Source organism: Bos javanicus, chromosome 1 (genome assembly GCF_032452875.1).
Source record: "Bos javanicus breed banteng chromosome 1, ARS-OSU_banteng_1.0, whole genome shotgun sequence".
Classification (NCBI taxonomy): Eukaryota; Metazoa; Chordata; class Mammalia; order Artiodactyla; family Bovidae; genus Bos; species Bos javanicus.
This window is the reverse complement of record NC_083868.1, coordinates 58249253-58265663: the sequence shown is the minus strand read 5'-3', so window position 1 is coordinate 58265663 and position 16411 is coordinate 58249253. Positions and strand designations below refer to the sequence as shown.

The following is a 16411-nucleotide window of genomic DNA, read 5'->3' as shown; positions in this document are numbered from 1 at the left end:
CATTGAGGTGTCACGGGGTGGGGTCCCAGGGCTGAGTTCAGCTTCTATCCACAGGGGACAGATTCATAGTATCTGCACACCTGGCAACTAGGATAGTGTTTGACTTCCTGACAGGCAAAGCACTGGTCATCAGCTCTGAGCTTTCTGGTGGCCTGCCCTTGGCCATCTGGATGTCCCTGCAATCTGGCTCGTTGAGTCTGGTGCCTGCCTGTCACTGGGCTGCCCCAGGTGTGAGCTGCTTAAGCAAATGCCAAATAGGATGGAAAAAGCCCTTGATTCTTGTGGGATGGGCAGGCCTCCTCCAGGGGCCACTGCCAGGGACGGTAGACATTCATACTCTAATCTCTTGGTTATTTCTGAGTGGCAGGATTAGACTTTTGATCTTTTAAAAAATACTTTTTTGTATTTTCTAAAGTAAACATATAACCATAAAGTTTCATAACCAGAAAGTTAACAAAAATATTTAAAAATCTCTAGGGCATTTTAAAAGGTATACATTTTGAGGTGTAGGGTCCAGCCACAGGGTCTATTTGGCCTTAAGTGCAGGTCATCTGTGGGAGGAAGTGCCCTGTGGGCACTCTGCGGATGAACACTCAGTCTCCCCTGGACCAGCTGTCATGCCCACCGTGGCCTGAGCAGGAAGCTGTGATGGCTGCAACACCAGGAAGACGGGGAGAGGGAAAACCTCAGATTCCACTAGAGAGACTGCTGTACTGTGCAGGGAAGAGCCTCGCCTCCCACCAGGGAGCCCTCAGCTCTAGGAACATCTGGCTCATCGGGCAGCCTTCCAGTGCGTGCCTGGTGGCAGGAAGATGGCACGGGGAGGGACTGGAACTCCGAGCTGAGAGCTCTGATTCAGTGGCAACAGCTCAGCAACATCTGGCAGGGCCTCAAAGGATGAGGAGATTCTGAGGCCCTTCAGTATCCTGTAGAGCTGCATCTTAGGATAGCAGATGGCTGAGCAGCATGGGGAAGGTGCTGTGGGGCATTGACAGGGTTTGGGAGGCACTGTAGAGGCACCAACTTCCTTCCTGGCCCCAACCTCCAGGTTCCTGCTTGTTTACTCACCCCGGGAGGCCTCCAACCACTCCTGTTTGACACTGTACCGGACCTGGGCTTTAGGGTGGCTCTCGGGAAGGTGGCAGGCGATGACCGCTGTGTTCCCCTCATCAACTTCAATCACATGCTGCACATCTAACTTGAAGTCCTGGAGATCTGTGGAGAGAAGAAAAGGGGCTGGTTGGGCCTAGATGGAAGACAGAGATGACCAGTGCGCTGTTTCAGGCTGGGCTTGTGCCTCAGTGTCTTTAGTCACAATTGACAGCTGCAAGAACCTCACACGCTCAGGGGTCCTCTGGGGGTGCTCTGAGTCCTTCCTCCAGCCGTTTGTGGTCTAGAGTTTACAGGAGGGAATGTGTGGCTCGCATCACTTCATGTGAGTACAACTGGGTGTATATAAGCTGCCGGTGGGTGAGTGTAGAGAATTCCATCAAATGGTGCCTGTGACACAGACCAGCCTCTTCTCTTATATTGACCTAAGGCAGCAAGGGGCCTAGGCCCATTGGCCCCACTGAACCTGGCTAGAAATGGGTCATGGTCAAGGCACAAATGTCCTGGCACAGCTCATGGAGACTGAAAGGAACAATGACAGAGAATGCTTATGTCTTTTTTCCAGTTCAGTCAAGAATAGCCTTCTAATCTGATATCCACATCAAAAAGTGAAAGGCCTGAGATTCTGCTTGATAGCCAACCATAGTTACAACCGGAAGGCTGATTCCTGCTATGCACAGCTATGCGGTCCTCCCCCAGTATCCTTGGGGATTGGTTCCAGGTGCCCCAGTGGCTACTAAAATGGAGATACTCAAGTCCCTTATATAAAATCGTGTGGTACGGTGCTTCTAGTCTACACCTATAGGAAAGCCTGCGTAACCTCGGGTTTCCCATCCGCAGAAACAAAGAGCCAGCAGTATGTCGTATCATGGCTAATTCAGTCTCTGGGCTGGGGATGGAGATTGTGGATACCCAAAGGGTTTTCTAAGGCAGAGAGGAATGTCTCCAGTGGGGTTTAATGGCAGTGGAATGCGGGGGAACCGAGGTCCTGACACCAGGCTGCAGTCTCTTCTAACTTGCCGTGGTGGCAGGAAGATGGGATTTAAACTGGATTGGATGGAGATCCATCTGGAACAAAAGCAGGATATTTCCCAAACAATCCAACAGCCCACACAACAAAACTCTCTTTGTTGGAAGCCAAATCACTGATGTCCCTGAACAAAATGGGCTATTTGTGCAACAAAACCACATGCCAAATTCGGTTTTCAGGACTGTAGCTGAATTTAATTTAAGAGAGGAAATAAAACTAATAGAGAATAAGATAAGAGAGATGAAAATATTTACCCAGACACTCTCCCCACAAAGGTGCTTAGAAAGCCCTGGAGGCACCCTCTCTGAGTGCTGACCACACCACATTCTACTCAGCTCCTGAGAACTGATACCATCACAGTGTAACTGCAGTTCACAGCAAGACTCCACCTGCCTGTGTGGTTCGTTCCCAGACAAGGCAACAGCAGCAGTTGGGAGTCAGGTTTCTCACAGAAGACATGAGGTAATTACCAAAAACAAACTACTGTCACCAAGGAGAGCCCTGTGATCATGGCACTCAGTGAGGTCAGGAGGTTTCCCACTTAACGCAACTTTCTAGAAGCTCTTAGTCAAGTCGAGCCAGAGCAGCACAGGAAAAAGCCCTTTTATTTCTATGAAAGGATCATTGTCCCTTTGATTCCAATATTTAACTGTGAACTTTTTAGGGTCAGGGACCAAGTGTTGTTATCTTGTCCTCTGGCCTAAGTAGATGCTCAGTGAATGCTAGATGACCAAATGAATGACTATCTTGGAGCTGGGCCCCTCCAGTCAGGTACAAGATGCCCATGCATGTTATTTGTGAACTCAGATTTTGTAGTTGAGCTGGGTTGACATTATGAGCTCAAGGGCTTAGCACAACAAATTTTCCATCAACTTTTTATCCAAGTGTGGCCAATCTTTATCTAAGTGTGGATATTTTGAAAACAGAATATTTCTTGAGTGTTTACTTCCAGGGTCACAGGAAAGAGGTAAAACAGGTCTAATAAATGTGAAATAAGGAATACATGTTGTTAGGATAAATGGCAGCATAGAAGACCTTGAGCTCACCTCCTCCCACGAAAATACCAAAATCACACCTAACCACTGAACAACCATCAGTAAAAAGTCTGGAACCTAACAAAAAAGATACTCTACATCCAAACACAAAGAAATCACTACAAGATGGTAGGAGGGGCACACCTGAGATATAATCGAATCCCATATCCCCAGGGTGGGTGACCCACAAACTGGAGAATTATTATGTCAAAGAAATTCTCCTATAGAGTGAGAGTAGAGTGTGAGGTCATGGCAGGCACCCCAGCTTGGGAGGTCTGGTATGACGAGCAGGAGCCCCCAGAGCATTTGGCCTTGAAGGCCCGTGGGGCTTGATCGCAGGAGTACCATAGGACTGGGGGAAATCGAGATCCATTCTTGGAGGATGCATACAAGGTCTCATGCATACCAGGACCCAGGGCAAAAGTAGTGACTTCACAGGAGCCTGGCCCAAATCTACCTGCTGGTCTTAGAGGGTTTTCCGGGGATGCAGGGGATGGCTATGGCTCTCTCTTAGGACATAAAAGCTGGTGGCGAACATATCCAGGAGTACTCACCTGAAGGCTGACATCTTGTTGGGATATTAAAACTGGGACCTGACCCCACCCAACACTTGTAGGCTCCAGTGCTGGGGTACCTCACACCAAACAACTAACAGGCAGGCCTAAAGACTTCCTGAGAGGCTTCCCTGGTGGTCCAATGGTTAAGAATCCACCTTGCAATGCAAGGGACGCGGGTTAGATCCCTGGTTGGGGAATTAAGATCCCACATGCCTCAGAGCAACTACTGAGCCTGTGCCGCACAGAGTATGTGCACTGCATGGTCCCATATGACTCAACGAAGATCCTAGGCACTGCAACTAAGACCTGATGCAGCCAAATAAATAAATGTTTGAAAATAAAGACTTCCTGAGCGCACACCACCTTTAAATATGGTCCTGACCCCCAGAGGGCCAAGACCCAATTCCACCCACCAGTAGACAGGCACCAGCCCCTCCCACCAGGAAGCCTGCAGAAGCCTCTAGCCCAAAGTCACACACTGGGAGGGCAGACACCAGAAAGCAAGAAAAATAAAATCACACAGCCTGTGGAACTGAGTCTGCAAACACAGGTCAGAACCTCCCCTGGGACCTGCTGGTCCCTGGCCATAGGGAGTGTACATAGGTCCCTTACAAGAGGGAGTGTAAGGCTGAGATACACAGGAATCCCCTATAGAGGGCCACTTCTCCAAGGTTGAGAGACATAACTAACCTTCCACATACATACAAATACAGATACAAAATGCCACGACAGGAATATGTTCCAGAGAAGGAACAAGACAAAACCCAAGAACACATGAGTGACGTGGAGACAGGCAATCTACCAAGAAAGAGTTCAGAGCAATGACTCTAAAGATGATCCAAGAACTTGAGGAAAGAATGGATGAGAAGTTACAAGATGCTTTTTAACAAAGAATAAGAAAGTATAAAGCACAACCAGAGTTGAATACGATAACTGAAATGAAAATAACACTAGAAGAAATACATGCTATTCACCAAGTAGTGTGGTAAAAATGACAGAATGCGTAGTTCATCTCTATAGACCCATTTCACTTTCCAGGCTGAACACAAGCGGTTCCTGTGGGTCAAGGTGAGATCTCTCGTGGATCCCTTCCTTTGGGTGGGTGTGGAGCCTTCTGGGTTTTTAAGGAATCATCTCATGATTATTTAATTTTATGTTGGTGATGGTGGTTTAGTGTCTTAAGTCATGTCTGACTCATGCGACCCCATGGACTGTAGCCTGCTAGGCTCCTCTGTCTATGGGATTCTCCATGGACAGAATATTGGAGTGGGTTGCCATTTCCTTCTCCAGGGGATCTTCCCGACCCAGGAATTGAACTCGGGTCCCCTGCACTGCAGGCAGATTCTTTACCAACTGAGCTATGAGGGAAGCTGTGTTGATGATATCCAATCCTAACTAAATTGCAAATTCCTAGTGGGCAAACTATCAATTTTGGACTCCGTGCCCCAGCCCCAAGCCCCACTGCACAGTCTTCAGGAGGCACCACGTTCACTGAGTCCTTGTTGAATGAACAGTTTGGAAGACGGTGCCCAAGGCCAGCTTTGTCGGCATGCAACCTGTGCAGCTGTGCCTGGCCCCTCACTTGGAAGAGGCCAACGCTTGGTTTAATGCTCTATCACTGCCTTGAAATTTTAAATAACATTTGACCAAGGGACCTCATATTTTCACATTGCACTGGGCCCCCCAAAATCCATAGCTCAGTCCTGGCTGAACCTCTCAGCCAAGAGAGCGGATGCGTTTTCTCTCAGCGAGGAGGATGGTGGACTGTGGGAAAGGGTGGACAGCCTGTGCTCAGGGAGTTCTAGCTGGATGTTACTACCTGCTTTTCATAAGCAAAGTACCTCAGCAATGCAAAAGCCTTAATCCTCCTCAGCACAGGTACCTGCCAAGTCAGGAGACTCCCCACAGAGAGAGCTGTGAGCGTGTGAGCCCAGGGGCATCTGGAAAATTCCTCAGTCACAGAGAAGCATGTCTCTTGCACGCTCTAATAAATCTAAAACTACTCCACCAAGAGTTTTTGAGTTTTTGTTTCACCCTCTTCCTTTACTTCATTCCAAGAAAATCTGCCTCAAGCAAGAATATACTTAAGCCTAACAAAGCATTTTGCAAGAAAGATGTGAGTAACTGAAAGGAGTCTGGCATCAGAATGCCATTTCCAGCTTAGCCCCGGGCTCCTGCCCCCTGTAACTGAGAACTTATCTGTGCACAGAGCACACTCTCCTCCATGTACACACCTCACTGACTCAAGACTGGAAAATGCTACACACCCCAGGCCCCTCTGGGGGCCTTCTGCGCACTCCAAGGATTCACTGCTGGGTTGGAGACAGTGGGCTGTGCACTGAGGGAGGCACAAGCTGGGCACTGGTCAGCCGGGCAGCCCTTCTGTTCTGATGCCAACATGTGCACAACAGCCCAGGCAGGCAGGACCCAGGACACCCCAGCTGGGTTTCTAGCTCCCCACAAGGGCCGACTGGCAGGCAAGCCTACTGGCTTCAAAACAAGCAAGCAGCAGCTGGGTCCCGGGCCCTGTCCTCCCCCCACCCCACACCCTGAGCTTAAGCTTTAGCTGTTGCTTCACTAGACAAATGCTCCCAATTTGGCTGGTGGAGCAAAAGTTGAGTTTCACTAAGGGATCAAAGGCAGAGTAATGAAGTGATGAGCGATCTGAAACTCAGAGCACCCCCTTTTCTAGTATTTTTTGGGCAGGAAGGAGGCCAGGGAGGGGCAGAGGCTTCATGATCAATAACAGCTTAATCAGCCACCAGATGAGAGGCAGATGCAGAGAGATCTAGTTGGCTGCATATGAAGGAAACCAGCCTGTTCCCAGGCCCCTTTGTCTGCAAAGCCAGTTTCCTGGCGAGTCCCTGCGCTGCTCAGAGCACTTGCCTGGGAATAAGGGGCAGGCCCTTCAGTTACAAATGGGGTTAGCAGGCCTCCAGTCTCCTTGCAGAATGATGGATCAGGTTTCATGGGGGAAATGGTTTGACAGGACACCTGCCCTTGCCTGTTGGCTGGTGTGTTTGAGAAATCCATTAGAGGAATGTTTTTGCAGCTTTAATCCTCTTACCTTCCCTCAGACCCTTCTTTTGCATCCTCTCTGTGTATTCTTCCAGCTATTTTATTAACTTGTCTGCACTAATCAAATGCCGTGAGGCCCACTCTTGTCCCTCAGCTCTCAACAGGTCAGAAGCCCTGGTCTTTGGGGCCATCTCTTGAGTTTACAGACCTTCTTTATTAGTCCCAGAACTTTGTGCTTTCTGAGAAAGTCGAATATCTTAGGCTCCATATAGAACCCTGCCCAGTTCCCTGCCTTCTAAGCACTCAATTTCTTAACGGAACATTTTATCTTCTGATAAGTCACTTCCATAGGAGCTTTGGATACACAGGTGACAGGGATCTGTTCGGATACAATCATGGAATGTGCTCTGACTTTTCTCTTCACATTCCCAGGATACATCAGGCTCCTACCTTCTTGCCCGTGGGGAAAAAAGAAGGAAAATAAAAACTTTTAGAGGCATGTGAGTGTGGCTGTCACCATCAGGCTCATTCGTGAAACTACAAATTGACAAGTTTTATCTTGAACCCCTTTTGACTTACTTTCTCTTTCTCTACACCTTCTAGCCTTGATCTTTCCTTTATGAATAAAAGGTTCAGTAGATCTATGAATTATATCACAATATTTAGTGTTTGTTTTTACATTCTCATAATACAGAATTGTTAGATCTTCATTGTAGGCTCATCTTTCAGTTCTTATATACTCTCCATGCCCCATTACATGGTGCCTTGTGCCTCCACAAAATGCCCCCATGTAATCAATAAACCTAACCTTTACTTTCAAGGAGTTTCCTCATTTGATCCTCTTCTCCCTGAGTCCTCCCTTGAAAGTGAAAGTCATTCAGTCGTGTCTGACTCTTTGTGACCCCATGGGCTACACAGTCCATGGAATTCTCCAGGCCAGAATACTAGAATACTGGAGTGGGTAGCTGTTCCTTTCTCCAGGTGATTTATCTGACCCAGGAATCAAACCAGGGTCTCCTGCGTTACAGGTGAATTCTTTACCAGCAGAGCTATCAGAGAAGCATCCTCCCTTAGGGTGCAAATTAAAAGTGCAATTCTGCTTAAGAAATAAGTCAGGTAAGACAGTACCTTCAGATAGAGGCTGCCTAGAGTTACCAACATCCCCATCTCCATCAGTTCAGCTGAATGATTACAAACATTCTGGCTTTTAATCCATCCAGGTATTTCTTGTGTCTGGTCAGTCTTGCCCTTCCCTCCTGCCTGTTCTCAGGGCTCACAGGACAAGCCTGCACTCATCTGTTGAAGCTTGGATGCGATCCACCGATTGCGGGGGCACCACATCAGGCTCACTGGGCAGTGCTGCCAGCGCGGCTGGGCAGCCTCATGGCCATCAGCAAGTTTGGGCTGACTGATCGTTCCATCTCCCAGCTCTCCTGCTTCCAGGGCTCAACTTGTCCCTGTAATGGCTTCCTGCGTCTACAGGCAGTGTTACAAAGTGTAGAAAGATTTCACCTAATGGAGTAGCCCAGTGACACACTGACCCTGTGGCCTGGCCATGCACCTTTTGAAAGGTGGCAAAGGTACAAGGTGAGTAAAATTAAGAGTGCACGGCTCACTGCTCTACGGATGGACTTGGAGGTGGTCTGAGCCGGGGAAGGGTCCCACACCTGCCTCCCTGGGTGGGCTCTTTGCCCTGAACTACTTGACGGATGGGGAGAGAATCACAGCATAACTCTTGGTCTCCAAGTCACCTGAGGAGCCATGGCTTGGCACAACCCCCAGATCAAGCCTCTGAAAGAAAATTCTCTACAAGTGGAAAGCCATGGTGATGGACTGCAGAAGTGGAGTGGAGGCTGGAGCCTGATGGTGCTGCCTTTAGAGATGGAACTGCCTGTTCTTGATGAGTGAATAGGGTTGACTGCGGGATGGGCAGGCCTCTGAGGCACGCATTCTGGGGAGTGACTAAGCCTATCACCAGTCCGTACCCCTGGCACATAGACCACTGAAGTCAGACCCAATGGGAGCCCACAAAGCTGAGCAAAATCAGCATATTCTGTAGTTGGCATCTGGCACAATGCCATCCCTCCAGACTATTCATATTCACTATTCATTCACTCAGCCAGGCTGAATTTGTAGAAGATACCAAGAAGATAAAGACATAGTTCCTAACCATGGGGGGCTTTAATTGAAAAGACAAAGCAACACGTAGGCTGGCTATAACAGTTCACAAGAGTAGCGCCCCTAAGCGTAGTCCCTGCCACCTTCACCAGTGTGCCAGCCTAGATTAGGTTACCTCGATCTCCAGGCAATTTAGAAGGGGGGCTTGTGGAGTGAGCACTTCTCCTTTTGCAGGCTGGAACAGTGGACAAATACATTTGCTCTCTTTAGGATTTTTTTTTCTGCCTGTTCAATTGCATGAATAATTTTGGCTCCAAAGCGCTCTCCTGACAGCCATGGAAACACGACATGAAATTTCGCAAACACACTTTCTGATGAAAGTAAAGCATGCTCTCTTTTACTTAAATAAAAACAGTTCCTATGAGGGTAAAAAAAAAAAAAAAAAAAACCACCTTTGCAGATGCCAAGCACATTAGTTGTTAAATCGTGTGTTTCTTTCTTTTGAATTAAGGTGGGGTGTGCACCCAGATTTGAGTAGCAGGAAAAAGCTCTGGGTGGAGAAGAGATGAAAGAGCCACAGGGAAGAGGGCAGAAGATCAAAGTCAAGAGTGGAGGTGGGCACGACAGGAGACAGGGCATAAAAAGAGGAGTGTGAGAGGAAGGAGAAGGAAAATAGAAAGAACCTAGTTTGCAGTGTCATTCAATGATTTGCAGTAAACTGGCCTAATGCTTCAGGAATTTCTTGGCTTGAACCAATTAAAAATATTTTTTTAAAAAAGACACACGAGTACAAGAAATGCTATTAATCCTTGAAAATAAGTCAAGGATGGGAGTCGTTTCTCCACTGAGTCTGGCAACCAGATGAACAGAGACAACGTCTGTAGACCATCCCGTTTATCTGACTCCAGAGCTGCTGTGAGGTAGGGCTGGCTAGCAGAACTAGGGAGTTTCTTTTGGATTACATGAAGGAATAAAATGGTTTGAAAAAATACACTGGGGAGAGAGAGAAGAAGGAAAAAAAGATTTACTTGCCAGCAACCCACATCACACATATTTCTCTGATCAACCAAATATAAACTAGAAACTTAGCAATGGGAAAATTAATGTGAACCCCGGTGGTCTGGACTCATCAGAGCCAGAACTGGTTCCTGGCACAGTGTTTGGCTGGCTGGCGGCCTGTACAGGAAGAAAGGAGAGAAGACCGAAGCCAAGGCGTTCAGAGGAACAATGGACGTGAGCCCTTCAGTGTGTCCCTGAAAAACCAGAATTCCAGGTGGAAGGGGTAGGGGCGGTGTCTTAAGGCCAGTGGAGTCCACAGTGGTTCCCACTGCCCCCACCCTCCACTCACACACGGGAACTGTGTAGTCCTAAAAGCAGTGGTGACTACCCGTGCCATCTGCCCACCCTCTCTGACAGATCCTATGAGGCGCCTGGTAGGACTGCAGCCACAGTCACTGGTGTCTGCCTTCAAAGGTTGCAGAATTTCCACCAATACCTTAATTTCTTTTATGCTTTATGCTTCTGACATCCATCAATTTTTCTAAACCCTTCCTAAATCTATTTGTATCTTCAGCTTGTTTACATCCCAAGTGTTGCTTCATCCTTTCTTATTTACTTCCTCAAAACTTCTACTATACCACAGTCGGGTGAAGAAATCTTTGTCTGCCTTCTGCATGCTCTTTTTGATCTTCTAGACTTCAACATATCTTATCTGGGAGCCTGCCTCTCCCTAGACATTCACTGAAGGCCAAGCGTGTGCCGCGGTGTGGTGATCACAGAGGTGAAGGGCAAAGAGACGGTGGCTGGAGAGGCCTAGAGAAGTGAACACAGGAAGGCAGGGAGCTCGAAAGAGGGGACCCCACTCCAGACCTGGGGAGTCAAGGAGGGGTCAACAAAAGATTCCTAGAGGAGAAGACAGTTGAAGGTTGATCACCAAGAAGGAAGGAATTAACCCAAAGTGAAGTTGCTCAGTTGTGTCTGACTCTTTGTGACCCCATGGACTGTAGCCTACCAGGCTCCTCCATCCGTGAGATCTTCCAGGCAAGAGTACTGGAGTGGGTTGCCATTTCCTTCTCCAGGAGATCTTCCCGACACAGGGATTGAACCCAGGTCTCCTGCATTGTAGGCAGACGCTTTACTGTCTGAGCCACCAGGGCTTCCCTTGTGGCTCAGCTGGTAAAGAATCTGCCTGCAATGAGGAAGACCTGGGTTGGGAAGATCCCCTGGAGAAGGGAAAAGCTACCCACTCCAGTATTCTGGCCTGGAGAATTCCATGGACCATATAGTCCATGGGGTCACAAAGAGTCAGACACAACTGAGCAACTTGCACTTATTAACCTAAGGGAGGTGGGAATTCTATGGGAATGGGAATGAAAAGGAAGTTGTTACAGGCAGACAGAGCACCCAGGGAAAGTGAGAGATGAGCCAAGGAAATGGCAGATTTGCTGCGTCTAGAGGAGGAGGCAGGGCTGAGAGGTGTGCTGAAGTGTCACCCTGTAGCCTGAGTCTTACTCTATGATTCCTTCAAATGTTTTTAAGTAGAAAAGGAGCACCATCACTAAAAATTAAGCACAATTTTCCTACAGAAAAAAAAAAACATGCTGTTTCTACCTCAGTAAGTTTCCCCCCCTTTTGCTTAACTGTTTTTTTCTTCACTGTTAAGTGACAGTGTTTTACTTAAGCATTTTGTCCCATTTGCAAGACAGACTCACTGTTCTATAGCTCCTGGGACTAATACTAGATTCCAAAAAATGGTTGAAAGTCTACAAACAAGATCAGAGTGGAAATCCCTAAACTCTTAGACACATACACACAAAAAAGGGGAGCAAAGGAACTCATTTTCTCTCTTGATTCGTTTTCATTTTAAAGGAACCATCATACATCATGTTCTTTAGAGTTCCAGGGATTTCAAGCAAACTAATCAACACTTCCCTCATCTTCCTGGGCAAAAGGCTTCTCCAAGTCTGTTCTGGCTCATTGAATCTATAGTTGTACCTGCTTAACTCACTGTGTGGTCCTTCCCTTTTCTCTTAGCTTAGAAAATGGACCTAGGATTTTATTAAAGCCTGCGGCTGAGTGTGCCAAGGATAGGTTGAGGAGACGAATGGGGAATTCTAAGCACGTCCTTGGTAGAAGATGCACCATGGAATTTTTGAGTCTTTCTGTGTCTGTGTGTGTGGTAAATATTGACTGTTGCTAAATAGAGAACTAGAACCCTGGCTGTGTGGGGCAGAAAGTTGCTGCCATGATGCCCTGAGCTTACACCACACATTTGCCTGAGCGCTTGTCCCAGACCAATGGGACTAGTATTGCCCATGCCCTTTGAAGATGAATACCAGGGGAGACTCCTGTGAGGTGTGAATTTCTGCCTGTACTAGTAGAAAGCAGAAAAGAGTTACTGTGACTCTGACCTAAAGCTGTAAGGTATTCCTAAATAGGTCATCTCCTATTTAGGTACTCAAGTTGCTCAGTACCTTTGGCATTTAAGCTATGTTTCAGTGGGTCACAAAGAGTTGGACGTGACTGAAGCGACTTAGCAGTCAGTATCTTTCATTCTTGTCCAACTGGCAAAGTAAAGCACACAGCATGTATGGGCATAAAACAGCTGCATTTCAAGCTCAAGTTAGTTCTCCTTTTCCAACTACACCCCCATGTGGAGCTGTCTAGAGCTCCCCCAGCAAAGGAGGCAGACTCACGCTCAGTCTGGCGGGTAGCTTCAGACCCAGCTTTCAGCTGCAGACCCCTTCCTCTCCTAGGGAAATACAGCCACCAGGTGACTGTTACCCCATCCTGATTTCAGAATCTGACCGCACTCACTGTGAAATATCTGCACCGTCCCAGAAACAGCACTGGGCTTAGGTCTAAGCACACAATGTAGAGAGCTGAACTTAGTTGAAGGCCTGAGAAAGATGAGAGGACTCAAAACACTGGAGATAAAGGTTGTCCCACACACATTCTTCAAGGCTCAACCTTGAGTCTTCCTCAATTCCCTGAAATGGAAATGAATGACTCTTCCCCTGAATTCCCATTAAAATCTGTTTATGTCCCTCAGGCAACTCATGGCTCTGACTGACTTGTTCTGTGGCTAACAGGAACTGCAGTCCATCTTCTCCATCAGACTGAGAGATCCTCAATAGCCCAGAGAAGGTCTTACTGCACTGTTGTAAATTCTAAACACTCCCTACTTCTCAGGACACCAACCTGCAAAACATCAAGCTATTGAACTCAGGGCTAGAGAATGTTTGGTTTCCTGGTTCCCTAGTGGATTGCATGAATCTCCAGCCTGCTGGCTCGCCCAGTGATTTTGGACTTTCCAGCCTCCATAATCATGTGGGCCAATCCTTTGAAATAAATCTTTTTCTTTCTTTTTTCCTTTCTCTATTTCTCTCTCTCCCCATACATGTGAGTGTGTGTATAATTATATATATGTTCTCCATAAAATTACATGTATGCTTAGTCACTCAGTCATGTCTGACTCTTTGTGACCTCATGGACTGTAGCCTGCCAGGTTCCTCTGTCCATGGGGATTCTCCAGGCAAGAATACTGGAGTGGGTTGCCATTCCCTTCTTCAGCATATCTTCCCAACCTGGGGATGGAACCCAGGTCTCCTACATTGCAGGCAGATTCTTTACCATCTGAGCCATGAGGGAAGCCTTAAAATTACATGTGTGTGTCTATATGTGTGTGTGTGTGTATAGTGATTGATTCTGCTTCTCTAGAGAACCCTGACTAAAAACAAGGATAAAGGAAGCTAGAAATGTTTTAAGAAAATTTCAACAACTGGCCTTAGTGGCCTGTTCTAATTCAGGGTCGCAGCATAGAAGACCTTAAGGAAGTGTTTGATGGGACTCAGAGTTTAGGGAGCTGAGAAAGAAGAGACATGGCTTCTGTGTGTGGAACTTAACCACACCAAGGGCCAGGGTTGGCCCAGCCTGCCCATGCTGCCTGGTTGCAATTACATGCATCAGTGAACCAACAAAGGCATAAACGGACACCTCTTTGGGCCACAGAGACAAAATACACGCAGGACACTGTGGGCTGCTCTCAAAGTGGCAGGGAGGTGGGAATCTGGGCTGGAGAACATGTGTGGAGAGAGAGCTACGAAATTCACAGGAAACGGGTTTGTCCTCTGCCCCTGATAAGCCAGTCCTCTCTCTTGGCTCTGGCTGAGATGGAAGCTTTGGCCCCCTGGACTGTGTCATCCTAAGGGCTGCTCCCAGAACGGAGCTGGCCAGCACAGAGCTCGGGCCCCAGAGCCCCCTCCAAGAGGATGCTCCACAAATATGTGTTGACCATATGGGTGAGTGAATAAAGCCGGCTTCAAAATAGTACTATCATATATTCTCTCATTTGAGTCTCTAAAAAACAAAACCATGAGACAGATGATGTAATCAGTACTGAGCTCATTTCACAGTTGTGACCATCCGAGAGATGAAGGGATTTGTCCAAAGCTACATGAACTCTTCAGTGGCAGAGTTAAAACTTAAAAGATCCTGGGTTTAAGTTTCATGTTTTTTCCATTACACCAGTTTGGCTCTTCATTTCACTCCTGGGTTAAATTATGGTAACAAAGGGCCCCTGTCTCCTTCTGACCTTTCCTCAAAGGCACAGAGTCATGGAGACAGCTGCCGAAGGGGAACTCCTACCTCTTCTGTCCGCTGCCTTGCCTCTGATCTCTGATACCAAAGAAAGATCACTCTCTGACTGGCCCTAGGGCTTAAAGACCTTACCGAGGGGTTATGGATCTGCTCACAACTAAACTAGCACCACCTTAAGACTTCACATTAGCCAGTGTCAAGTCATAGAGACAATTATGTATCTTCCCAGATAGAGAATATCCACTCAGTTACTGCCTATTTCCAAGTACCAGTAGGATCTGGGGATGATAGGATAGCTGGAAGAATTAATTTAAAAGATAGGGAAGAAGATAAAAAGTGAAAGTAGGAGTTTATCTGAATGGTAGATAACTGGACATGGTAAGGGACAGGAAACAGCTTTCCCATGGCATGCGGCTCTGAACTGGTCATGTTTACTTGCTATGCTGTGTGGAGAATGACGCTAAGGCCGTCTGGGGGCCAGAACAAGGAATGAGGTGTCCGTGGGCGACGTCTGCTTTTGGTTCAGGTGTGTAGAGTGGGACCCTCAGAGCCATGTGGAATGGTTGCCCTCTGGGTATCAAGCTTATGAAAAGACAGGCAAGAAGAAGAAAGGAGATCAAAGTAAAAACATTTCAAAAGAATTAGACAAGATGGTCTGAAGTGAAGCATTAGCAACAAGAGAGATTCACCACAAGGAAAGCTTAAGTGAAACAGGAAAAAATACTTCTCCATAGAGGAGAACAGGAAGGACAGCAGGTCTCCATGTGGGCAGGACCACTCAGAGGAGAGGGTGGGCGTGCACCACCGAGGCTTCATGTGTTCCATTTTACCTGATGCCACCAGGCAGGGGTGGAGTTCAAGTACACCCCCTGGCATCAGAGTGAAAGTGGTCTGGACCAGGAAAGCTCTGTTGGCAGCCTCCTCCACATCCCTGGATCCTCAAGCCAGGTTCTAGCCCCCATCATAGGAAGCCCCCAATGATCTCTGGGAGTTCACTAAGACACAGGAGGCAGCGTCCTGCCAGGGAGGTCAAACAGCACGTGTTCTGTCTGAGGATAAGTGTTTGAATGCACACAGGAGAGGACGGTGGAGAGGAGCAGAAGGAAGCCTGAAAACACCAACTGCGGGTGTGCATGCGTGCGTGTGTGCGCGCCAGCACGCTGCTGCCCAGCCTCACCTCTGAATGCAGACCGTGCCTCCTGTAATCCCTTCTCCGGCTCAGCCTCCCTCGCACACCAGCCAACTGGCAAAACACAGCCCCCATTCTGCTCAGGAATGTGCTTTCGGAAACTTAATCTAGCTGCTGAGTCTGGGCCAAATCCCCCGTGGCATTAACCCAAAGACAGCACCCCTTTCTCCCACCTTCCCGCCACCCCGTCACTGCCTCCTCCAAGTCTGGGAGGCTGTAGTTCCAGTCCACCAACTCCCTCTGCCCCAGGATACAGACCCTGCGGGCCTGCTCTCCATTTCCAGCACTTCTCCATCCATCTTCTGGTCAGGCCCAAACATTTCCCTTCTGATTCATGTCTAAGTGACACACCAATAGCTCTTGGCTTTCAAACAAGACTCGCCTCGGCTTCTGCACAAGCCCCCTCTTCTCTCACTGTGCCTCCTTGGGTTGCAACCAAACCCTTCCCTTTGTCCTCACTGCCAACTGCAGATCCCTTCAAGCACCAGAGAAAGAGGGGCCAGGAATTTTTTAAAAATAAAGGCTATAAATTGTTTCTCCTCACACAGATTCACCTTGAAGTACAAGAAGTGCTCCAAAATAAATCTTCTCTTCTCCAGCTCTCCCTTCCTCCAAACAGTGAAAGGTGTAGCCTAGCTCCTGAGTGGGCCAAGTTACAGAGTCTCCTGGATCTTCACAGACAAGGGCTGACTATCTGCAGGGTACCAAACCTCCTAGAGGAGCAGTGGCTCCCTTCAAAGACACAAACATTGCTAAA

General features: G+C 47.8%; 1 protein-coding gene across 3 annotated transcripts in view; it reads right to left on the bottom strand.

Annotated features, from left to right (window-relative positions):
• The window catches only part of BOC (BOC cell adhesion associated, oncogene regulated), a 37470-nt gene that overhangs the window by 17567 nt on the left and 3492 nt on the right, over positions 1-16411 (bottom strand). For all 3 annotated transcript variants that reach the window (XM_061427078.1, XM_061427081.1, XM_061427087.1), the window contains exon 3: positions 1069-1215. In XM_061427078.1, the coding sequence (XP_061283062.1) occupies positions 1069-1215 (147 nt within the window). The remainder of the gene's footprint in view (positions 1-1068; positions 1216-16411) is intronic.